Source organism: Sinohyriopsis cumingii, unplaced genomic scaffold, assembly GCF_028554795.1.
Source record: "Sinohyriopsis cumingii isolate HCF-2022 unplaced genomic scaffold, ASM2855479v2 utg001779l, whole genome shotgun sequence".
NCBI classification, from domain to species: Eukaryota; Metazoa; Mollusca; class Bivalvia; order Unionida; family Unionidae; genus Sinohyriopsis; species Sinohyriopsis cumingii.
Genome location: NW_028316050.1, coordinates 915,405 through 942,046, shown reverse-complemented (window position 1 = coordinate 942,046; position 26,642 = coordinate 915,405). Strand labels below are relative to the sequence as shown.

At 37.6% G+C, this 26,642-nt stretch overlaps 1 protein-coding gene across 1 annotated transcript in view; it reads left to right on the top strand.

Moving 5' to 3' along the window:
• LOC149771561 (F-box/LRR-repeat protein 6-like) overlaps positions 1-26,418 on the top strand; it is a 33,856-nt gene extending 7,438 nt beyond the window's left edge. Inside the window, exons 3-10 of the mRNA XM_089948349.1 lie at positions 213-402; positions 809-940; positions 4,611-4,733; positions 10,262-10,426; positions 10,810-10,913; positions 18,865-19,030; positions 23,305-23,459; positions 25,127-26,418. Coding sequence (XP_089804475.1) covers positions 213-402; positions 809-940; positions 4,611-4,733; positions 10,262-10,426; positions 10,810-10,913; positions 18,865-19,030; positions 23,305-23,459; positions 25,127-25,274 — 1,183 coding nt within the window. The 3' untranslated portion in view covers positions 25,275-26,418. The remainder of the gene's footprint in view (positions 1-212; positions 403-808; positions 941-4,610; positions 4,734-10,261; positions 10,427-10,809; positions 10,914-18,864; positions 19,031-23,304; positions 23,460-25,126) is intronic.
• Positions 26,419-26,642: the final 224 nt, after the last annotated feature.

The window sequence follows — 26,642 nt, the reverse complement described above, 5'->3', positions numbered from 1 at the left end:
CTTAAAAATGGCATTAAACCCCATAAGAACAACAAACAATCCATTGAAGGTTAAATTGTGCACATGCCCATTGACTTAGTATCTTACAAATGTTAGCAATTATATGGAAGTATATGAAGGATTTAGAATCCTTCAGGCCAGAATTTTGTGCTGCTTGGATTAATACTCTTAAATTAAATTTTAAGCAAACAAAAATTTTCACTTTTCTTCAGAGCCTCCAGGGTATGTCGATCTTGGAATGAGGTCACCAGCCAACCCTCGCTATGGGAGAATGTTGACCTATCGTATGGATGGGCAAAAGTAGATGAAAAGTATATGGATTGGCTGTGTAAGAACCGCTTCTCCAAAACAAAAGACCTGAACCTGTCTCTGTGCAAAGAGGTCAATGGTAAAATTCTGAAGGTATTTTTAGAAGCTTACAAATATACTAATGGAGCGTAAGTGATGTACAAGTGCCACTATACTTTGTCTTATCCATGTGGCAAAAATCTAATGGTTTTGTGATGCTTTTCGTGCCCCAGTTTGGTTGTATTAGGTCATTTGTTATGTGAAAATTTGTAATATTGTTGAACCCACTTCAGCCAGTTCATGTACAAATTCAGTTTTTTTTTTCTCCAATAATCTTTGCTTATTTGTAGGCTTAAAAAATAAATGAATTTTTAGAACTTGAATAAGAAGTTCAAAGGTAAATTATCGTCACTTAGCAATACAAAGTCAATCAGTTTTATCCCTTTTTTTTCCAATTTTTATTTTGATGCACTATTCCTTTGCATGCCTACTCTTTCTTTTTTGTACTCTGTGTTTACAGATGATATCACAGAATTGTCCAAATCTCAGGAGTATCAATTTGTCTTACTGTAAGAAGTGTCCCTCTGAAACCCTGACTATTTTGGCTGAGGGGTGTAAGCTTCTAGAAGATGTTGATGTCTCTTTTACCAATGTAGGTACAGTATTTGATGACTATAGGAAATACTCTTACTTTAATGAATGTAAATCTTGGGACAGTCAAAAATAAATATCACTTTTTGTGTCTGAAGACATGTGCACATGCAAAATGTAATATTTTCTGTTAAACACTATTAGACACAAAATATTTGAAATGCAGTTGGCAAGACAACCATACATTATGGCAGTGACCAGCTCATGCTTAATTTTTAATTCATTAATTTTTTCACTCTACTATGATTGGTATTTTATTATTATATTCTCTTAACCATAATCTACTCATTAAAGAATTAGATTAAAATCCTAAATTAAGATCAAACTGGATTGTCATCAGTTCATTTTAGTTTTCTGTTCCAGTGTATCATAAATCATAACTTCTGCACTATTCATACCACTATTGATTTGGACAAGCTGGTTGTTTCAGCATTTCTCTTTGATTATACAGCTGTCCTCCATTATAATGCAGTAGTCGGGGTCCATAACTGCTGACCCCATTATGTACCGAACAGTCAAATGCATAATAAAAATACTGTTTGTTTATGTAAAAAGAAATTTGCAAAATGGTTTTTATATATTTAATTATGTCTGATAAAATTTTACAAAGTAAATACAAATATATCAAGCTTTAGATTGCTTTCATTCAACCCATATTGTCATACATATGATTAAAAACAGTGATATAAACACCTCACTTTACCAAATATACTTAACAGTTATAATTTCTATATACAGCTGTATCAAGTTTAGAGTGATTAAAAATGTTGTAATCACTTTTTAAAAATATGATTCAATTTTGGCTGTTGTTCAGTCCAGTGCAGCCTGACATTAAAAGCATCATTCCTTTATAACTAGGAGATAAAAATCAAATATTTACCACATCTACACCCATTTTACAATTAAATAAATGAACATCTGTCTGTAACAAGTGCACTGAGTAATGTCAAAGTATATTTTGTTTAATCAATAAAATGTCTCATTTTCAGTTCAAAACATTGGTTACATATGATGATTACATACTGAGTGATGTCACATTATGTGCAGCACACTTTTAGAAATTCCAGAACAAGGAATGACAGAACAAAATGACAGACTTACATACATGAATGTAATAGTGGATTTATGGTAGTAATACATTTTTTATTTTTATACAGTAATCCAAGAAGTACAGTGTGACCCCACTATAACATGGTAGTTGGGAGCCATAAAACCCGACCGCGTTATATACCGAACCGTGTTATATCCAACCAAGTCAGTTAGCTGAAGAAAATGTACCCCACCCCCCAACAAAAAAAATTGGGGGGGGGATGGGTGGGAGTAATAAATGCAGATGGTAAAATATGTGCTTTGTAGGCACAGTTACCATCTTAAATTGATGCATATTAAATAAGAAATATACCTGTAGTGAAAACAGAGAAGACATAATATAATAGTTTACTTTATTTAGAGAACCATGAATTGGTACATATATGTAAATCCTGGTTATATATAAATGTCTAATGTATAGCATGACTAGAATATCAACACCGTGTACTCACCTGCGAACCTCATCATATACATTGAATCCACAATACAAGTGATTCCACCAAAAATATGCACACACAGAGCTTTAAAATATTCATTTATTTTGTAACAGGTCATATTGGTCTGAATTCATTGGAAAAACGTAAGATAATCACGTAATGAATGACAAAACACTTTTACTTTAAAGTACGTTCCAAGTCGGTAAGAGTTAGTTTGCGTTTTAAGCCGCTATTGGTAGCGTTCGTAAACATAAAAATTTTCCCTACAAAAAGGAAACTTTCAAAGCACAGTTAACGGGTTCCAGTCACATTGGAAAATGTAAAAATCCATCAGATTCCATCACTTTTATTTAAGATTGGTACTGACTTCCTTTGAAGAAAAGTTCTTTGCTGTTGTTGAATGATTGTAGTTGGCTTTCTTTGATGAAGGGTGCATGCGCTATTGAAGTCACTGCTAAAGGACAGCTTTGGAGAACCAAACGAATGCCCATTTCTTATTGTGGCGGCAACATCAAATAATTGTATTGCATGATTGAGACTGGTATTTTTTCCATTTGCTGAGTATGTTTTCATAACAGTCGTTGCTACAAAGGTAATCTGTTTCCTTTGAAATTTCAGCAAACTGTTTTATCTGGGTACATTTTTAAACAGGAATTGGCCATCGTTTAGACTATTCTAGTTACTGTCCCTCCATGCCTACTGAATAAACCAATAAGTAAGATGTATTTTTTTATTTTATTTTTACATTTGTGGCAGCAGCGTGATGCTGCCTTCCACGCGTGCATCTGAAAATTAACAAAGGGTCAACGGACGATATAGACGCATGTGTTCTGATGACAGGGATTATTACAGAAAATGTGAGTTTTCTGAAGGATTTAATTCTGAATGAAAAGAAGAGGAATTTTACTTACCATCCACATACAAATGTCAGTCTTTGTAAATATATTAATTACTAGTGAGCGGCCGAAAATCCGATGAAAGATAGATTATGAGACAATGCCTCGTCTGGTTGATCTTTGTTACCAGAAATGCCATCAACAAAAAAGCGGATATTTCAGAACATACAGAACTCATGCTAGATGCCAAGATAAGCGGATTATGATATAACAATGCACTGTTTAGATGGTTTGTCAGTATGGACAGAGAATTTGTTTATGTAACAATAGGTAAATTTCAGTGCATTTTATATCCAGTTTGCGGCTTCCTTTCATATGGCCTCTGAATTTCTGCACTCCAAACCAATGTTTGTATGCAAAAAAATAAAACAGCCAACAATGTTGCCAATAAATAAAAAAGCCACATGGTATGTTTTGCAGCCAATAAGGAAATACAAAAACAGTTTGCGACATTGGCGAAGACCTACGCAATCCCAGAATAATTTTTATGCGGTTTTTTTCTTCTTCTTACTTTCAAGAAGAAAAAAATACTTTTTCATGTACGAGAAAAATGCATATAAAATTTCAGCAGCCAAGCCACGATCATCTTGTATTATTCTTATGCGATCTCTTCCCCAAAAGGATAAGCAACTTTTTATGTTTTTTTTTGTACTTTCTAAGATTATTTTTTGTGCACAAGAAAAATAAATGTATATGAAATTTCAGGAGCCACACCGCGACCGCGTTATGTCCAAATTCACGTTATAACAGAGCGTGCTATAGCAGGGTCACACTGTAAATTGTTTTAAACCCTGAAATGGATTTAGGTGAAGAGGGAATATTTTTAGGATGTACTCCCCCTCCCCATTTGTTTAAAGACATGAACCCAATCCAGTTAACTCATAGTCCTACCTTTCCTCCCTCCCTCGTTCTCTCTCTCAAGACTTACATTTCTTACAGTATAAAATGAAAAGAGATTCCATAATGTAGTTGATATAATATACATAATAATAGGGCAATATAAAACAAAATTATAAGAGTATACTTTAAGTGAAAAACTGCCTATAAAATTAGCCATATTGGCACAAAATCTAACAATATTGTGTCATGTATATTTGAACTTATGATTATTTTTTTCCCCTGCAAAAATGATCAATTTGGTATTTTAAAAAATTAATATAGTGTATAATTTTGTCTTGATTGTGTCCCTGTCAGACAGGTGCCTGTATATAGAAGTATCTTTTAAATCAGGATTACTTTATTTTCATAGAATGATGTGGTGTCTCATGTTCCTCTGCGAGGATTCATCAGCACACAGGGACCCTGCCTCAGACGTCTGACCCTAGGGGGAAACACGTTTGTAGGACTCAACCTTGTCCTAAATGATCTCATGGTAAGAAATGGTGATGTAAAATCTAAACACAGTTTGAATAGTGACCTATATGTATGATTGCTGAATGAAGGTCCAGGGCTGGGAGTACTTTATAGTACACGTTTTAAATGATCTTGTTACGCCCAGAAACCTTCAGTAAATGTAACCCCCAAAATAGTATAAAGGTTGGGACTAGGACTTATGAGGCATGGACAAGATTAATTAGCCAGTTATATACATTCATTTTTAAATTTCTGAATTGACATCTGCACCTACAGCAGATTACCAAGATTTATCACTAATGAAAATCTGTGATTCATGGATGAAAGTCCCAATCCATTTTGAACAGTATTTCTTGATGAGTTTGTATACACTACTCAAATGACGTTAAAGCACATATTTGAACAATAAAGTCTCACCTTTTTTTATTCTTTTGTTCTCAAAACTTGAAATGCTGTAGTAGCTATAGTTAAAATATTACAAGGAGAGAGCAAGCAATGACGCAAGTCCTTCTAACTGCAAGTGTTTGGAAACATTTGTCAGTTTACATTCTTTGAATACATATTTTGCCAATATCGCAAGTATACTGGCCGTAATTTATTATTTTAAGGGTATACTTTTATATAAGAAAGTTAGTATTAATCCTTTGCTCTTGTGAATACATTACCTAATCATATTAACATGGGGAGTTAACCTTCTGAATTCAGCCTTCCCAGAAAGCTGAAGTAATTTCTCTTTCATATCCATATACAGTATTGACTTTAAACGTAGTCCTTATAGGAAGTAACTCTTCTGAGATGTTGTTAGAATTACCTTCTCTTGTCATTACTAGGTGGCATCCTATGTAACAGATATTCTTCAGTTTAAGCTTTCACTTGATACAGATAACAATGTATCAGTACATTACATGAAATCAGATGGACATATCTGGAAAAATCCGACATCAATCTTTCGAATTGTTATTGCTATGTTGTATTATCTTTGCTTTCAACAGTAGTAATTTTACTTTTTTATTTTTCATTAGTAATTTTGTGCACTTAATCACTGATCATGTTGATTTTATGTTTCTTTTTCATATATGTTATGTGATAATTATGCATTGGGAATACATCAGCTCCATTGCCTAGTGAATCCACCCCTCCCAAGCTTGTTTTTAAATGTGCTAAAAGTCAATTCTGCCCATTAAAGCAGAAGGCAAAAACATTCAACGCTTATGCATGCCCTCCTTCTCTTACCTATTCTGCTAACATTAATTTTTGATTGGATAATGTATTCAATTTAATTTTATAGTAAATAATGTTTATTCGAGAATGCTTACCAGATCTCATTATGACTAAACCTTCTGACACCTCCCTGTCACTATCCTCATTGACATAACACTCAAACTGAAAAAACATTTGATATAATGGTAACTGTAACAAGATAACTGGGAGGGATTTCGGATTTACAACAGAACACTTGTAACAAAACACAAATACAATGTTTAATGATGAATGACTTGAATTCGAAAAGATTTATGATTATTATGTGCATATTATATCCAACTATTGAATTAATTAACATAATCTGCACAAACTAAATAATGAAAATACAAACAGATGACCTTGCACAGTAAAAGGACAAGCGGTGAATGATTCACAGTGATTGCATAACAAAAGATTGATGTGTTTTGCTCAAATAGTAAACAGTGTGGTATTTTACTCATATAGTAAAAATGTATTCACACAAATAGTGAAAATAATGAAAATAAAGGGACAGATATACAAAATATCTTTACAGTCCCAAAAACACTTTGGGTATTACAAACCCCAAAGATTAGCCCACAGCTAAAAGATTACATGTATGGAGTTACACGCTCCATCACCAGCACACTTGGCTACCAGTCACACTGGTCAATCAAGCTGTCAGTATTCCAGGTTGGTCAGTCAAGCAATCAGCACCCACCAATCTGTCAGCAACACCCGATCACCTGCTACTCAACCAGCAACACTTTACTCAGCTCTACAGCTGCTATGGTTCAGCTTGACATCTGCTACGGTCAGTTCCTTTGGTTAGCTGTACAGCTTGTACCACATCAACTCTGATCACTCCAATAACTCGGATCACCCTGGTCATCACTCCAATCAATCTGGTAATTCCAATCAGCTATACAGCCGTGACTCCAATCAGTCTGGTAACTCTGGTCAGCTCTACAGCTGAAGATGTGCAAGTCCTTAAAGTCTGGGGACAATATTTGTATGAATTATATGTATCTGTATATAATAAGAAAGCTACATGTAACTTCAAAGCATTTAATATCTTCATTCAAGTGAGGTGTTTTTGGGACACACATTGCAAAAACGTCATTTAAATCTTAGTACAAACACCACTTGGCATTTAGAATCATTCTCTTTCCATTTAATCTATTTTCCTGCAGAATTTTTTAATTATCTGTTACAACATTGTTTATTGGAGACTTTTCTACATTACATTTTTTGGCAAGAACTTTTGAACTCTCCCCATAGTCATTGAGCTGAATAACTTCATCTTTTTCTTCTAAAGTAATAATTTTCCGTTCATCTGATGACATGTTAAATTTTTGTGACGGTTTATTCCTATGTTGCTAATTGTACAGTAATGCAATTGAATTATGCGGACGAAACTTTTGTAGAGTAAACAAAATGCCTTGTGTTAAAGGAAGTGTTACACACACACACACAAGAGATTTTGGTCTTTGTCTGGTAACCTGTTTTGTTCAATTTTAATTTCTCTTTGTGTGTGTGAATCCACAAAATCTATATTATCCTTTGTTGACCATGTTATGATCTTGACAATTTCATCTGGTCAAATTCCTCAAAGAAAAGAATTCAATAGCTGTGTGAAGCACAAAACTGTATCACAACATTGTTGAGCCCATTTCTTGTTTAACGTGCTGTAGCCAACATTTTTTCAGCAACATAAACCGGACATTTGGACACAGACATCGGGAAAGATAATTAGATTACGTACTTTAGCACATGAATTAAATATTGGTTCTGGACTTGAGTTAAAATAAAATTTAGCCACTTGTGAGGGATCGTCTTTGCTAGCCAAAATTCCGGTATGTTAACCTTATCTACAACTTGGTGGATTGAGCAGATATTTTTGTCCTAGTGACATCTGTTGGATTTCATGAGTTGCCTCCCTTAGTATGTAATGCCAACTAACCAACAGCATGTAACAGCAGTACATTGTATATCAGAATCAGGGATGGTCCTGGCTTTTAAAAAGCTGTCGCCAAAAAAATCGCCAACCTCAATATTTTGTCGCCAATTTTCAAAAAGTGTCGCCAGAACAAGTAGTGTACATTTTTCCAAGTGTTAATTTAGTCTATTAATGTAACAGGCAATGAAAATTACAAAAGATGGCTTAGTTAATACTTTAATTACAACAAGCATTAACAAAATGTTACAAAGTGTTACATGAAGATCTGTCGTGATTTTAGGGCTGCCCACTTGTTGAATGCAGTTTCAAAGTTTCACCATTTGTGCACATGTATGACTGTTGTTACCTGAAAAAAAATGCATTATCAACTTTAGTTGACATTTCAATAATAATAAAACCCTATGATCGTACATTGCAATGTAAGATAAGTGACATATAATGCGACCATCGATTGCATGCATTCCGTAATTAAATGACCCCCCTTTTATGGCTAGCTTCACAAAGCTTGTAGTGAATTGCTTCCTTAATCCCAGGAATGATCACTGAATGCTGTATAAATTTTCTCGACAAGCAAAATAGGATCTCCATTCCCACGAATGAAACTTACACGAGTCAACACCTGGCAATATTGGACCGTATATATAAGCATAAATTCACACCCAATTTAGGGATTCTTTCACTCCTGTATTTTGAGAAATAAATAATTATTTTTAATTATGCAAAACTTGTTTTTTTTTGCTATTTCTTGTTGCGGAGTTTAAGTGTCTGCAGCTGTAACACGGGATTGATGACAAAAGGAAAAGATGAGTAAAATGCACAAATATTACTTACCCCGCCAGGATTCATGTTTGGTGACGCACTCCTTCTTCAAAATATCACAGCCAGTTGTAAATGAATTGACAAACTTTACCTTGATACATACATCACAGAACATCTGTTTTAACTTTTTATCATATCTCAGCCACGGACGCCCAGGTTTCCAACTGTCTAGAAATTTTCGGGAATTTTCGCCCCGTTCATCATAATGTGGTGTTGCACATGAAGCACTACATGTAGATGATGTTGGACTGCAAGGTTATCATCGGGTTCAGTGACTGTATTGTCTGATGAATTTGCACTAAATCCAAACGCTGTTAATTTTTGTAACTTAGGATGAGATGATGAACACGCAACGTCTAACTTCCGTTTGCTCATGATAATGTTGCACTGGCAACAGATATAATTGTGATTGAGATTTTTTCCATTTGCTTTGTATTTATACACAGTAGTCAGTACTTCAAAGGTTATCAGTTTTCTATGAAGGTTCAGCAAAACTATTGTATTGGTATATGTAAAAAAAACAACAGAAGGATTAGCCATTCAATTAATTGTATCTGTTCTATTTGCGTCTTCAGAAGTCAGTCAGTTGTAGGTATAGTTCGGTAGCATGATTGACTGTATCACAGCATACAGTACTCAGCCCAGATGTCAGCATAAGCAGATTATGATGTAACAATGCACTGTAAAGATGCGGTTGTCAATACGAACAAAGGATCGTTTGTGTAACAGATTGATTCCAATGCATTGCTTAGTCAAGTTTGTGGCTTCCTTTCGTTCTCCCTTTCAATTTATCCAGTCCAAATCCATGATTGTATGTACAGATTAAATAACCAAAAAGTCTGTCGCCAGAAAAATCACCAGATGGGATATTTTTGTCGCCAATAAAGAAAAAAAATCGCAATTTGCGACATTGGTGAAGCCCAGGACAATCCCTGAGATGAAAATAGTGAGGCATTTAACTTCAAAAGAATACTTTGTAAGATTAACATTGAAGGTATGACTACGTACCAGAGAAAAGCCACTACAGGTGTATTTGAGTGAAAGGTATTTGAATAAACACAGACCGGCAGTGAAAAATCACTTATTTATGAGTCCATTCAAGTTATGTGACCCCCCCCCCGGTCTTGATCATGTAGGAACAGGGTTCAAATTTGAACAGCTTAATTTTGATTGGATGAGGTAGCTTGTTGCTTCATCCAAAGAAATTCACAGACTGGAAGCAGAGAAATATCTGCTCAATCCACCAAGGTGTAGATAGGGTTAACATATCAAAATCTTGGCTAGCGAAGATGGTGAGGGGTAAATGTAACATTTTTGCAAAAAATGCTGGCCGCATACCACATCAGAGGGGTGGCTGCCCACAAGGGTTACTTTTGTACACAAACTGTTGGTGCCAAGAAAACTGGCCCTGTTGAGGAGGTGGCTAACTGGTGAAGGCAACCCTATAAGAGGGAGACCATTTTATCTTCTGTAAAGGAATGACCAGACACAATATCAGTATGGACGTACATATTTTATAAGCAGTAATACTGTTTTTACTTTCACAGGAGAAATGTCCCAATCTGGAGTTGCTGGACATTTCCAATGCTCTGTTTTCCAATAACAACATGGCTTTCAATGTAGAAAAATTCCAAGCTGGTTGTCGAAAGCTTGAGATTCTCCGATTGGCCAACTCTCCATTTAGAGCCAGCTCATGTTCACAGAGAGAGCAGGTACAGTATAAACTTTTACATTTGAGTTAAAGAGGAGGATAGCTGTTTTTGATATGGTGGGATTTTGGAAATTAATTTAGTACATGGATGTGTTATTAATTTTCATAGACATAATACAGTTGTAACTAATATTCTGTTTTATAGAAAGCTGATCAATTTTGTTGATTCCAAAACACTATCAGAACATTGTTATGATAAAAAATTTAATCTTCTTCTAGAATATCCAGTCTTGCAAGATTGTGTGTCTTAATTCCTTTAGGGTAAGAATGGAAATGTCTACTGTGCATGTGACATGGGATTTGTCAGCATAAGGGATGTTATTTAGGATGTTTTTATTTGAGAATTCTTTTCTCCAACATTTATTTCTCTGTTTTTTTATCAAGGCACTGTCTGAGGGTTTTCTGCATTTAAAAGAGCTTAGCATTGCTTCTAGCAGCTCAGGAACTGTGGACACTAGCATAGGCATCACAGCCAACTTTATTTACAGGTCAGTCGAATGAGCTTTGGGTAAATACTAATTTGCAACTTTGGCATTCAGATGAGACGGTAATAGATACATGGCTTTTGACAGGTGATGGTATATGCTATTTATCATTTGACTGATGATGCTGTGTCACATTCAACCAAGTGTTTGCCCCCATTTCAGTTTAAGTTGATCAGAATTGTCAAATATGGCATTGCATATTATGTTTGGATTGGTATACTGATAAATGAGTATAGATTAATTCAGGTCAAACCCATTATAATATGATGCTTGGGGGTCCAAAGAATAACATAGCGATATAAGCGGGATCACGATAACTAATTTTTTGAAACACTTCCCCATAGAAAATGTGCATTGAAATTTCATTGTCCTTGGTGTTAACTAACCTCTTGATCATATATCATTTTTTTTTTCCACTGGGTTTCATCAGACATGAAATATACTTCAGTTTTGAATTGTATTCATGCCAATATGGCAGAAACAGTGCATGGTGAAGTTGAGACAACATTAAACATCATTGCTGGGATTAAACATCTGCGATGAATATGAATAATCAGCTTTTCCAAGAGCATGTATTTTGGATGTTAACAAGAGAAGTCACCTTAAATTAAAAATGGGAGCCATGCTGCCATTGCAGTATAAGCGGAATCATATTATAATGAATTATGTTTACATACCATTATGATACTTATTCTCAACTGTATCAGTTGGATGAATTTTTTTTCAAACTTCCCCAAAACGATAGACTTGTCATAAAAGTTATGTTCAGTAAACAGAATACACCAGTAGAATTGCTCTTTTCTATATGAAATTGTTCAATCACACGCATACAGAAGTAAAATAATAGAGACTGTGGAGCTACATGTCTTGATCTTAGTTTTGCATCTGTCTGCACAACTGATGGTGTGTTTCCATAGTGCTGGTAATATCTAAGTGAAATGCAAAATTCACAAACTGGAATTTACCTCATAATGGGTGAATTTAATTCCTTTACTTGTGTATTCAACACTGTATGCCTCATGCTATGTTAGCTAGCCTATAAAAACTAATTGAAGGTTTACACTATGACCCTGCCATCATTAAATGATGTAGAAAGTTTATGTTGGAGGTTTTGATTTTAGCTCAGAAGAGCAAATTATTTTAATTTCTCTGCTGTGTGTTCATTAGCAGATGCCTGCCAAATTGTATAGCTTTTACCCAGTTTTAGTGATTTTTCTCACAATTTATTATGAAAATCTTGAGGTTAATGTTTGCATTTAAGGTAAACATGAGGTTAAAGCTTGTGTTTAAGGTTTTGTTTATTGTTTGTAGAGATGAACAATGCAATTGAATTTCACTTCTGTGTGTTACATAGCATGTGCGTACTTATTTTACTGAATTTAACAGCTTTTTTGCAATTGACTGAGAAGATTTGAGGCTAAGTTTGCAATAAATTTAAGTTTCTCCTTCAAATACGTTCCCTGATCACATTAACGTTAGGGATATAAGCCTGCTACCTCTCGAATCCAACCCTACTAAAAGACGAAAATTCGTCTTTTCGGTCTATCTCATATAGACCAAAGGGCGGTAACTCTTGCCCCTTACCTCCCCTTACCACCGCCAGGTATCACTAGTTTTTAAGCTTCGCTTGTACGGATAACACGTACATTATACCTCCAAACAATCCAAGCCATCTTAGCGTTAAATTGAACCATCTGAAGTTAAATTTGGATTTATTGCATTGGACAATCATTCTTCTACAGGTTGTATTCATTATTTTAACAATTTTTCTCAAAATTGAGTGACTTTGTCACCCTTACGGATTTCGTTTACTGAAGACCATGTTACACACGCTATCACGGAACTCGTGTTGTTAATTAAGAGTTAACGCGACACGGACTAATTTCGCTTACTCCGTTAGTAACGGTTGTGGTATTAGCAAATTAATAACATGCTGAATTGCTAATTTGTGCTTTGTTTTCTTTTCTTGTGTCATTTCAGTAGAAATGTCAACTAAATGCATGAAATGCAAAAAGTTCAAAGCAAAAGAAGACAACCATGACTCTTGTATTGTATGTACCAAGTGTACATCATCTATACCATGCAGCATGTGTAATACTTGGACAAAGCAAACGTGGGCTGATGTAGTCCAGAAGGCAGCAAAAGGGAGGGATAGACGGAATAAGTTGAAGAAAGATAGCATTGATGTCCTCAGTATACATCCGAAGACAGCTTCCATTGCGAGCCTTGTGGGGGACGTTGGAGTCCCCCCTCCACCTAAAGTTCGTCGTTTGCAACCGTCAGCCACAGTAACATCAGCGGCAATGGAGGAATATAATGTTGACAGGGTACAACAGTCCAACTTTGAACAGATGCGTCGTTTGGTCCAGGAAACGACGACGCAGCTATTGAGATCAGGCCAGATATTACCCTTATTTCCCTCGCTCGCTAACACAGCTTTGTCTGACTCTTTGGGGGAATGTTCCCCCAATTTTAGGCTGCCCAGTGGGCGTAAGTCCCCCCGCATGTCCGAACGTGGCCTTTGGGCCTGTAAGTCAGGACGCATGGGGTTTTTACCGGATCCATCGGATCCATTTCTTTATACCATCTCTACGTCACCGGCCGTCCAACTGTCGTAGCATGGGGACCCTATTGGTAAAACGATCCGACCAAACATGACTTACGGGGATTTTAGTGATAAATCTGTCCGTCAAGCTGTACCGCTGGCAACATACCAATACTATGGCGGAGATTTTAGTGAGAAATCTGTCCGTCCAGCCAGGCCATTGGAGCAGCCGGTACCGGTGATAGCAGGACCGTCGCCAACATTCAGACCTACCACAAGCCAGACAAACCAGCTGGCAGGGCCGGCCGTCCATATGTTCATGGCTTATCCACAAGAGAGAGTTAGTGACAGTGTTAAGGATGACGGAATCGCATCATCTATGTCACCTGGTATGCTCTATCCAGAAATGCAAGCTATTACAGAACACGACTCGGCACACAGTGAGGGTGACGAAACTCCTGCAAATCAGCCGTACACAGATCCACCATGGAACGGACTGAGTTTGGCTTCAGGGCGGCAGTGGAAGAAATTTATAGGGTGTTGGCAATTTCAGAATGCCCTCCACCTCCTACCGCCACTCAAGACTACAAAGTTAAGGCGTTTGTAGATCTTGACGGGGAGGAAGAGACGCCATCCTTCCGGCTCCTTCCCCAGTCAGCAAAAATTAAGGAGATCAGCGATCATCTATCAGGATGAATAGGTGATACGGGAAATGCTAAGGCATTCTTTTCAGAAAGCCAAATACCAGCGACGTTCTCGGGTCGCTGGTACAAAACTCATTCAGACGCCTTCAGTACGGATCTTCCGGCCCTGGACAAAAATATGGCAGCAGTTCACATGTCCGCTCCACTGTTTTACAAAGTGGACAAAAATGTGTTCCATGTCACATCAAAGCTAGTCCGGAACGTAGTCGCTATGTCTTCAGTGTTAGACTTGGCTTCATTAGCCATTTTCCGACTCGCAGAAAAATCTGACAATGACCACGCTTGGGAAGCGACGGCCCGGATTGCTAGAGTTATTAACAGGGCAGCTCACCATTCCATGGCTAATGCTTTGACTGCTTCCGCCAACTTAGACCTGATACGACGTGATGCATGTCTGCGGTCCACGTCGCTCAAGCCCCATCATACTCTGGCTTTACAGATGACTCCGTTTGGGTCGCCTTTACTCTTTGGAGGAAAAATTGAAGAAGTTCGGAAGCAGGCAGCTCAGGAACTGCCCCTCCAACTCGCCACCCAGCCCTCGCAGGCATTTAGAAAAAATCAGCCCCTGCTACAGTGGAGGGATGATTGGCGGACCAGGGACAAGGGATCCTTACAATCAAATGTGCAGTATAGATCCCAACCCAATGCCAGGAGACAACAGTCTAATCAAGCTAGGAGGCAACCATACAGAGGCGGTAAGAAACAAAGTTTCTCCATCTTCAAGCCTTCTAACTCTAAAAATTGACATACCCTCTCCACCACCCGTGGACAGCCTACCTGTGGGTGGCCGCCTCCTGCAATTTCAGGACCATTGGACCACCTTTTTTCCTCAGAACGATTGGGTGATCCAGGTCATTTCGGAGGGACTTCGGATTTCATTTATCCAACCCCCTCCCCTGTCCTCCTCTCCCCTCTTCATGGACGTACCGTCCGATCGGGAGAAGGATACCTTTCTACAACAGGAGATACGGTCACTCATAGAAAAATGGGCGGTGGAGATTGTGAAAAACCTGCAATCGCCAGGGTTTTATTCCAGGCTGTTTCTTATCCAGAAGGCGAATGGCAAGTTGAGGCCAATCGACCTGAGTCGCCTCAACAATTACATTTTACCACTGAAATTCAAGATGGAAACGGCGAGATCAATCCGTCTTTCCATCTGGCGGGACGAGTATGCCGTCAGTCTAGATATGACCGACACATATTTTCACGTCACTATCCACCCTGCCTCACGGAAATTTCTCCGATTCGCTTACCGCGACACGGTTTATCAGTTCCAGGTCCTACCCTTTGGCCTCAACATCAGCCCTTGGGCTTTTTCCAAGGTTATGGATTGCGTCGTCACCCTGTTCCGCTCGACTTCATCTACAGGGATGGGAGTGTACTTGGACGACATCCTCCAGAAACATATGGTAAGTTCTATTCTGCTCAAAGGCAGAAACGATCTTTTAGCACTTTTAGATCATCTAGGCTTTCTCGTGAACTGGAAAATGTCCGATCTTCGTCCGTCTCAGCATTTTGTCCATCTGGGTATGGATTTTCTCACCGATCTGAATCTGGTACGGCTTCCTTGCACTCGCGTAATCCGGATCGTCGAACTCGTCGAGTCCATTTCCAACAGGACGTGGATTTCAGCGAGAGAATTCTTGCAACTCCTCGGATTATTCAATGCGGCGGCGGACTTGATCCCGCCTGGCCGTCTTTTATGCGTCCCTTACAAATGACGCTACTGGCACAATGGCGCCCCTTTTCAAGTCTCCTCAATCAAACAATAATGATCACGCCCGAGATACGATCATTCCTGAGTCAGTGGCACAACCCAGGTTGGCTGTCCACGGGGATTCCTCTGGAGATGCCCCAAGCGGAGATAATGGTGTGTACCAACGCCAGTACCTACAGTTGGGGTGCCCACCTGTTGCCGGACTTCGCTACAGTCAGCGGCACGTGGGAGCCAGAGGACAGGTCTCTCCACATCAACCTTTTAGAAATGAGGGCTGTCCTCAATGCCTTTCATTTCTGGACGAATCAACTCTCAGGAAAAACTGTCCTCATTATGTCAGACAACTCTGTGGTGGTGACTTACCTGCTCAAACAAGGGGGCACCAAATCACCAGACCTGTGCATTCTGATCTGGCAGTTTCTACGTTGGTGCGACAACCTCCACATCAACGTACAAATCAGACACATTCCCAGCAGACTCAATGTCTTGGCCGACACTCTATCCAGGAAAGGTCAAGTCATTCACACGGAATGGTCACTCCATCAATCAGTCTTTCTTCGGATTTGCACATTTTGGGGGCATCCGATGATCGATCTTTTTGCGACAAGGTGGAATCGCAAGTTGCCCACCTTCGTCTCTCCGGTTCCAGACCCAGAGGCTTGGGCTGTGGACGCTCTGTCAATCAGCTGGAAGGGGTTGTGGGCATTCGCCTACCCTCCCTTGGTTTTGGTACCAAAAATAATCAAGAGGTTAAGGTGTCAGAACTGTCAGATGATTCTGATTGCCCCTCTCAAATGGAACAAGTCCTGGGTTACCGATCTACTCGATCTAGCGATAGATCTACCCAGGAAGATTCCAACCAGCCCAAATCTTCTCAAACAACCGCAGTCACGGGTGTTCCACCCCTGCCCGGATTGTCTTCTTCTTCACGCTTGGCTCTTGTCCAGGCAGCCTTGCGAGACAAACAATTTAAACCTTCGATTGTGGAGAGAATCTCAAGAGCAAGAAGGCCCTCCACTCAGAAGGCTTACGAGGGAAAGTGGCATGTTTTCAGGGACTGGTGCCATACCAATAACATCATCCCTTTGAGTGTCTCAATCCCTCAACTGGCCAACTTTTTTCTCTGGCTTTTCGAGGAGAAACAGTTGGCCCCAATTACTATCAAAGGCTACCGCTCCATGATATCAGACACATTCCACCATCATGGTAGATGTGACATTGGGCATAACAAAGATCTATCAGATCTTTTAGCCAATTTTGATTTCAATCGACCAAAATCCCTCACCCTGTTTCCAAATTGGAATCTGTCCTGGGTTTTAACATGGCTCAATTCAGACAAATTTGAACCTTTAGGCCACACTTCGTTAAAGCTACTATCATACAAAACATGTTTCTTGGTAGCCTTAGCTTCAGCATGCAGGGTGAGCGAGTTACATGCACTTTCCAGTGACCCGAACTTTCTTCAGTTCAGATCAGATGGTTCGGTGGTCCTCCTGACGCAACCTGGCTTTGTAGCCAAAAATAGGTAACCATCCATTGGCAATCAAAGAATTGTCATTCACTCGCTCTCTTCCATAGATAATTCAAGAGTAGCAGCCATGCAAGATCCTGTTCGTGCACTCAAGCACTATTTAAAACGCACAGAGGCATGTCAGGACACACATAAGCGCCTCTTTCTTCCGGTCAAAGCTGGTAAACGGGATATCACCCCTCAAGCCCTTGCTTCATGACTGAAGTGGGTTATACGCTCAGCGTACTCTGAGGTCTCACAAGATCAGAGTCGCCTCATGAAGATTACGGCTCATGAGATTAGAGCAATCTCGGTGAGCCTGGCATTCAAATGCAATGTTTCGATCCGAGATATAATAGAAGCTGTTGGCTGGCATGCAGTCAACCTTCTCCAGTTTTTATCTCAAAGATTTGGCTTCGCAGAGGCAAACCTTGAATCTGGTAGGTCCGGTGTCGGCAGCCCAGATGACCACCAGACCCATTTAAAACAATCAGCACAGCCTATCAGCTTCGCTGGATTCGCCAGTGAAATTTCATAGGTAAGAAGATTTCAATAACTATCTTCTTAACCATATATAGGGGTCACATATCACGTGACCCTAGGCTGTGTTGCTGATGAAATTAGGAGAACGGGTTATCGTTCAAATGGGGAATCCAGCCATCATTCCCTAGAAGGTACCCAGGGTGGAGGTAGGATGCTCAGCATTCCCTCCTCCTATTACTTATTCTCCTAACGTTAATGTGATCGGGGAACGTATTTGAAGGAGAAAGCAAATTTTTTGTAAATTGTGTTTCTCCGAGAATACTTACCCGATCACATTACTTAAAAACCCTCCCAACCACCCCGCTATGCGAGCATCCTCGTATAATATATGTCGCTCAGCTTAAAAAAACTAGTGACACCTGGTGGTGGCAAGGGGAGGTAAGGGGCAAGAGTTATTGCCCTTTGGTCTATATGAGATAGACCGAAAAGACGAATTTTCGTCTTTTAGTAGGGTTGGATTCGAGAGGTAGCAGGCTTATATCCCTAACGTTAATGTGATCGGGTAAGTATTCTCGGAGAAACACAATTTACTAAAAATTTGCTTTCTTTACACAGACAGTAGGTTAAAGAAAAGTATTGAGTTTAAGGTTTTGGATATATACATATGCACGAAGGTTTGGGGTATATACAAACTGTGTTTCAGTTTCACTTCTGTGTATTAATAAGTATTTTCCAAACTATCTTGTTAGTGTTTAGTACAGTTTTTATAATAAAATAAGAAACATTATTAAATGACTTCTTAACAGAAGTTGACCAAGTTTCACAGAAAGAATCCTGGCACAAATGATTCTGATTCACCATCCAATATAACTGCCATACTAAAATGTTTATAAAATATTGAACGTCAGTAGGTATTATGCTAATCCATATTTCTTGGCAAATTGCTGTTTGAGTCGAGTGATCATGTGCACTTGGGCCTCATTTTTCTGTTTCAGAATACTGAAGATGTCTTACAACCTGAAACTGTTGGACATGCGTGGCATCAGTCAGTACAGCTGTATTGTGTCCCTGTTAGAGCTTCCCATTGAGGGGTTGGAGAGGCTCTACATGAGTAATTGTGCTGTAGCTAGGTTTGATATGCTGCAGGACCTAATCAAAAAGGTACATATTGTCGTTGTGGCCATCATTACCACCAATATCACCATCATCACCACCACCACCATCATCACCATAACCACTAGCAGCATTATATATCTTGTTCACATTAGCATGGTGAGAAATGTATCACCATTCTGGCATTGAGGGCATTGTCATCTTTATCAACAGTTTTAAAGCTTTTGCAAGTCAGACACATGGGGAATACATCAACACATGGACAAATGTAAGACACCAGGCCGATGATTCTCTGAACATCTCAAAATTTCTTCTTCAGAATTGAGGTTCAAATATTTTTATTTTTGCTTGGTTAGTATTGATAATTTTCTCACCAAACTGTTTGCTCTTATCAGGGACTAATTTCTGACAAAATGTTAAAATATTCTTTAAAATAGTACTGCCTTATCTCTAAGAAGTGTTCAGAATTTTCCAATCTGAGGGATTCCTCAACTCTTAAAGATTATAAAGGCTTCCCAGAAGGATTTCGCATCCTTTCATCTGCTTCCACTTGAGACAAAAATGTTGATATTGTCAGAGGTATCATATGCAAAGAAATGAAGAATCTCAATTTGAGGAAAATATTGAGAATATTAGTGAAACTGGGGCCAAGTTCTAGGAGACACCAGTAAAATAGCAGTTGCAAGCAGCATTATTACTGACACAAAAATATATTCTTTCTGCTATATGGGCACCTAACTAGCTGCTGGTTAATGATCAACCATCTGCTAAGTAAAATTTTCTCATGCAGATTAGATTGCAATCAAATCCCATATATGGAAAGTAACACTCAGCTAGCCATTCACTACATCTTTTTTTCTGTTGCATCTGTGACTCTCTCTCTCTCTCTCGCTCTTTCTCAGACACATACTCTGGAGTACTGTCCACTTGTTTATCCCACAAGTTATATGTGACGTGTTGGGTTGTTATGTGCCACTGTGATAGGTGTGTTATGGTTGGGGTAGTGTGCTCCTAGTATTCTATTTAAATTATTATAAAAGTCCCACCCAGGCTTGATTTTGGTTGGAAGTAAATTAGTGAAAGATAGATGTAAAGCTCCGAATCCCCAGTCAGCAATGCTGATGATTAAATGATTGAATATACAAAAAAGTGAAATTCAACTAATAACAATTTAATAATAATTCAATAGTCAAGTGCTTCAAGTTTCCCAAGTACTCTCCTTCCGCTCGACCCTGTGATAGCCTATTGCATCATTTGATTAGGAGTGTGAGATAGCTTTCCACCTGTCCTTGTGTTCTACTCATCTGTGTATTCTTCTCTTCTATTCCTCCAATTTCTTCTCTTCCTCTCAACTTTCTCCAAATTCCTTCTTCACCTTCTCCACTTTCTCTTCCTTGACTCCTTTTCCTCCTCCTCCTCCTCGACTGTCTTCACCAACTAGAATTGTCCACTCCAACTGCTCTGCTGTCTCACTTCTGTCTCCCTCTTAGAGACTCAGGATTTAACTGAACCGGAAGTTCTGTCCGCCAAAAAACTTCCTGTGAAAACATAAGGATGGTACAATATTTTCCCTAGCCTTCTCATCTCACACTTCACCCATCCTATCGTCAGATAATAGCTATTAAATTTCTTTGGTCACACATTCACTCACATTGAAATACTGATATGTTCTTGTATGGTAAAACAACAACGTAATAAAAGCACTCTATCAATTACTTCTCATACATACATCAATAAATTGCGTCACATCAGTACATATTCCTAATTCCATTATACTAAACAATATCACAGCAATCAGATGCATTTCTTTACACTACAACTCACACAAAGTACACAAATATTCAAATATCCATGCTCTGATATATCCATACATCCATGTTAACTAATCTTACACACATCAACCATTTTCCCAAATTCACAATTCAAACATGTGTAAATTCTAACATATAACATGAATAAATGCACTCGTTTACTACGAAGTAACCTAATAGTGAATTACAAAATTAATTCTGACCACAAGCTAAAAATCTACATAATTCTGTACATAATACTCAAGCTCATTTCTCAAATACACGTGTAAATTAATCACTACAAGGTAATTCTATGTACTAAACAATCCTAGTAATTAAGTATACCTACTACACATAATTACAATTACAATGCCATAATATTCTGCAGAAATCGAGCAAATAACTTACTGACCTTTACTAAGCTTTGTCTTTCCTTAGAATCTCCTAAGTTTTACCCCCAAATTACGAGTGGCTTCCTCTGAGTAACCCTATATTGCTCAGCAATCTTCCTAGGCGAGACTAAATTTTCACTTGCTAGTTAGCTTTGACCCAATCCACTCAGACTTAGCGCACAATGTCCTTCTCGCTGTCTGTCCATGTGGGGATGGATTTAGAACATGTCCGCCGCCACAACACATAGGTAGGAAGTTGCAATATCTAATACCTATGCCGATTCAAGAGGCCGGGTCTTCTCTCTGGTCACTGTAACCTTGCATAAGAGATTAACTCTAGCCTACAGCAGTGTTTAGACATCAAACCATGGCTTGTAATAATACCTTAGTTTATATATGAATTATGAACTGGGGCTGAGCAAACATGACATTATACATCGATGCTGTGTTTGTAATTATGGTAAAGAGTAGACAGAAATCAGGAAAAAGTCACCTGATTTTGCATCAGAAAGTCATTGTTTAGCGACCTTAAAATGACTGACAATGCTAATCACTCCTTCCTTACAGTAATACACAATATTATACTTCTCAAGTCACAGTTGCCATGAAAATTACTGATGTTACTTCCATTATAAAATGCCATTTCAGTCAAGATATCTTGCATCCATATTGAAGCACACTAAAAATGGCTGACATGAAATTGTAGTACAATTTTGCCAGACATGTGAGCCAGACAGAAGATAGAACAATGTGAGGTGATGAGTCTTTACTCTAAACTTTCAGCAGAATAAGAAATGATCTTTGCTTTACGTTCTTATTCCCAACTTATTTTTCACCTTGAATAATTGTTTAGTGTATACTTCCAGCTGAGAGGTAGCTAAGAGAAATTGATCACGTTTTTTTCCCATTTAGCTAAAAGCTGTCAGCTGTTTTTCCTTGACCTTTTGTCAGCAGCAAGTTATCAGCTAGTTACCTGCCAGGAGAAGAGGCTAAATTTACTGTGTTTCAGAACCCAACTTTACAATATACTGGTTCAGACTTGTGTTTCTGTATCTAAATTTGAGAAGTAAAAATGAATCCACTTCTCCACAGAAAATTAATGCTTTATTGCAACTAATGCTAAAATTCTTCTCTCTTTCAAATACAGAGCTCTCAGAAAATAATAATAACAAAAGATCTCAAAAATAAGTCTTCACTTAATGTTAGGTTATTTTCAGATTACAGTGTGAACTGATATTTTAAAATGTATGGGTTTTCAGCCTTCTTTGTGCTGATGTTCAGTAAGCTGTCTTCAAAAGTTGAATTCACGTGTAATGCTAGAGTGCATTTTTTCTTGATGAAAAGTCTTTGTTTTACAAATACATCAAACTTTACATATAGGATGAACTGCTATAGAGATAAATCTCATATATCTAGTAAGATTTAATATCCTGGCAAACTAAAACTTTTTGTGTGTTTATTTCAAGATCCATATATAATGACCTAGCTTTTTAACCCTGAATTGTAACTTATTTAACTATTATGGTGATTATTAGGAACAACAATAATACATCGGGTTTATTAGCTTATCTCAGCCAATGGTATGTCCATTGTCCATCAGTTATCATGTGTTGCCCTTTCACTATTGTTATTTACAAATATGGATGAAGGTGCAAAACCTAGACAAACCACAAAACAGCTGGTTTCGTAATATAATTGATCAACAGCATTGGAAGAAATATTAACAGAATGCATCAATCTAACTTGGATTTCTTAGCCTACTGCTCTTGCATTTTGCTTTTAAGCAGATATCAGACAGATGAGTGGTCTTATGCCCACTTGGGCCATTTGTTAAGTTTGCAAGAATACTTAGAGAAGAATTGAAATCCTCAGTTTTAACCTTCAGTTGCTTAATTTATGTCAACAGCAAGCACTTAAATATACTGTAGCAAACCATGTATAGTGAAACTTCCCTAAACCAGCTGTTCTGCAATCCGGATTTCTTAAATGGTCAAAAAATCTTGATCCCACCAGTTTCAACCTTTGCTAGGTTGTATTGAATTATCCCTTTCATTCATATTCCAACAAATGATTAAACATCGTAGACTATGTATTATCAGTACAAAGCTTACTAAACTCTGTTGTCTTCTTAATAATATAGTGGAAGCACAGTCTTTTGGAAGTGGATCTTTCTTGGAACAGTTTCCATGGTGAAATCCTTGACCTTGGCCTGTATGCTATTACACAAGGTGAAGGTGATTCCCCTCTGCAGAGACTGAATATTGCTGGAACACCTGTCAGCTTGTTGCCAGTCAAGTAAGTATTGTACATGAAATCATGTAGGTATTTAATACCACTACCAGAGCTTGGTTTCAAATAATCATAAAAAAACAAACATTCTATTAAAATTTTCAAATGATTTGTTGCTCCATTGTCACTGTATCAAATGGTATAGAAAAGACAAAAATAATTGGAAGTTTTGTTTTTCTGTGGTATGGAAACATTACACAGAAAATTCTCAGATGCACAACAGTTACAAATATCTGAAATGGATCTAACTAGAGCAGTTTACTTTAATGATTTATAATGCATATTATATCATTGGTCATATTTTACTGTAAGGTGTCACCATGAATCTGATATGATAATGATAAAGTGCTGGGTAGGAATGGAAATTTGGAAATCACTGTTTTCATTGATTTGGAGTGCACAGTTATTGGTTTCAATAATTTACAACCTAATGCTTTTATATTCTTGTGTTTAAAATGTCTTCATAAAACATGAATTACCTATGTGTGTGTGTGATTTGGATTTTTAACATAGCTTTAACAAATTTTCAGTCATATTGTTACAATGTCTGCAGTGTGGCAGTTTATAGTGATGCCTAGCACTGGGTCATCATGTTGGAGACATGTAGCATGATGTCCCACCCAGTCACATTTTCATGACACTAGGCTGACCAGTCCTAACTCTAGTCTCTTAATGCTGAGCTCCAACCAAGGCATCTGTTAGTACCATGTTTGTAATCTTTGGTATAACTAGACTGGGGATCAACCCCACAACCTCCCACATCCGAGGCAGATGCTCTAACCACTTGGCCACCGGAGCAGTCTGAATTACCTTAATAACGTTTGTAATCATATATGATTTAAGCACATACGTGGATATACTAACAAATTATTTGATTAATGGCAACTTCCCTTTCTTTAGCTCTTGCTCATTGACACATGACAGGGAAATTAGTAAACGTACAACACTTCAGTGAACCAAAATATCAATGGACACAACAGAGAAAATTTTGTTGTTTTTTAATTATAATTATTTATCACTTTAGTTATTTATTAATTCAGGTTTTGTATGATTCTTTTTAGCTCAGCCATTTAGTTTGTTCATGCTTTCTAATATCCAGCTATTCACTGATGTACAACTGAACATTTTTAATATTTTGTATATTTAGTTTTAATTTTTGAATAATTGATATGTTATTTTTAAATAAACCATGAATTGCCATTTTCCTATTTAGTCATTGACACTTTTTACTCCTTAATCCACAAATTTGTATAGATTGTTTTTGCTTAAAGGATATGTATTTGGCCTCTATCTGTAGTTCTTCATTGAGAAAGATTGAAGAAATTATCTGCAAAAAGTTTCAGCAATAAAATTCAAGAGAAATTGTATGCAAGTATGAAGTGTAGACTTGGGATATTAAGGAGGGTGAGGATGCAGAAAATGTTTTTGTTTTCAAAACCTTTTAATGTTAGCTCTTAAACTAAAATGTTTTTCTTGTATATTTTGGAATTATATTATAAATTTTTCTTATCGTGATATGCATATATAGTACATGTAGGTTGCTGATGGTACACTAACAAATATTTTATTTTGTTCCAAATGCATCATTTTAAGATATCATTTTCATGCTTATGTTTAAAAATAGAGGAGAAATAGATAAGGAAATTGACAATTTCCTCAATTTGTTATCTCAGATCCACCCTAGAGCTGTGCAAGGATCTACAGTATCTAAATCTTACCTCATGTCGTGCCATTCCAAGAGGATTCAAACGGGAGTATAGAAACAGGCAAGAAATAGACAAGTTACGGGAAGACATTTTAAACTGCAGTGACTCAGAATGATTAACTATTTTAACGTCTGTTAGCAGGTCATATGTTCACAGATAAAGCATTGCTCAGAAAATCAAACACACTATGATATCCTGTACCAACTAATATTGACATAGAATCAGAATACATTGTCTATTTAAATGTGTTATGCATATGTAGAACATGTCTATATACATTGTCCTTATAAATGGGTTATACAAATGTAGAGCATGTCTATATACAGTGTCCTTATAAATGGGTTATGCATATGTAGAGCATGTCTGTAATCATTGTCTTTATAAATGGGTTATGCATATGTTGAGCATGTCTACATGCAGTGTCCTTATAAATGGGTTATGCATATGTAGAGCATGTCTACAATCATTGTCTTTATAAATGGGTTATGCATATGTAGAGCATGTCTACAATCATTGTCTTTATAAATGGGTTATGCATATGTAGAGCATGTCTATAATCATTGTCTTTATAAATGGGTTATGCATATATAGAGCATGTCTACATACAATGTCCTTATAAATGGGTTATGCATATGTAGAGCATGTCTGTATGCAGTGTCTTTATAAATGCGTTATGCATATGTAGAACATGTCTACCTACAGTGTCCTTAAAAATGGTTTATGCATATGTAGAGCATGTCTACATGCTTGTCAAATTTAAAGTGATATGATTATGTAGATCCTGTCTACATGCTGCATCTGTTTAGATATGCATATGTAGAGCATGTCTCAGAGATCTCGGAAACGCTTAATTATGCATATTTGGACACCAATTTTTAATCTGGGACGCATACAATCACTGAGGCGGGAGTCCTCCGTACACATGTGATAGGTGTGCAGAAAAATTCAAAGACTTGCCAGTCCTGCTTCAGCAACCTGCTTTGTGGGAAAATGTGTTGATCAGTTAGCTGTGCTGATATTTACAACGACAGAATTCAGTGACTGAAAGACCCCTTGATGTACATACATGTTGCCATTTTATAAGAGTACATAAAAAAGAACATGATGTAATAGCTGGGCGGCACGTTCAAAGGCTTTGACTGGCGGCAGGGTGGGAAAAATGTACTGATATTTACAGTGATTGAATTCAGAGGCAGAAAGAGCCAGAGATGTACATGTGGTCATTTATAAAAGTACATCAAATAAACAACTTTAGCTTTCGTTATTGTGTTCATTTCCGAATGTATCGGAATAAGCAGTGCACGTGACCTCAGAATCAAGACACATTGAGTCTTAGACAAAATGCCATTTGTAAGTGGGTGTCAAGTCACTAAAAAATGTAAACGTCACCTTCTTCTGTTAGGAAAGTGAAAACGGCTTTGCCCTGTGATTATTTAAGAGGTACATTGACTGACCATATCATTTTTTTTTTTTAAATTCCCCC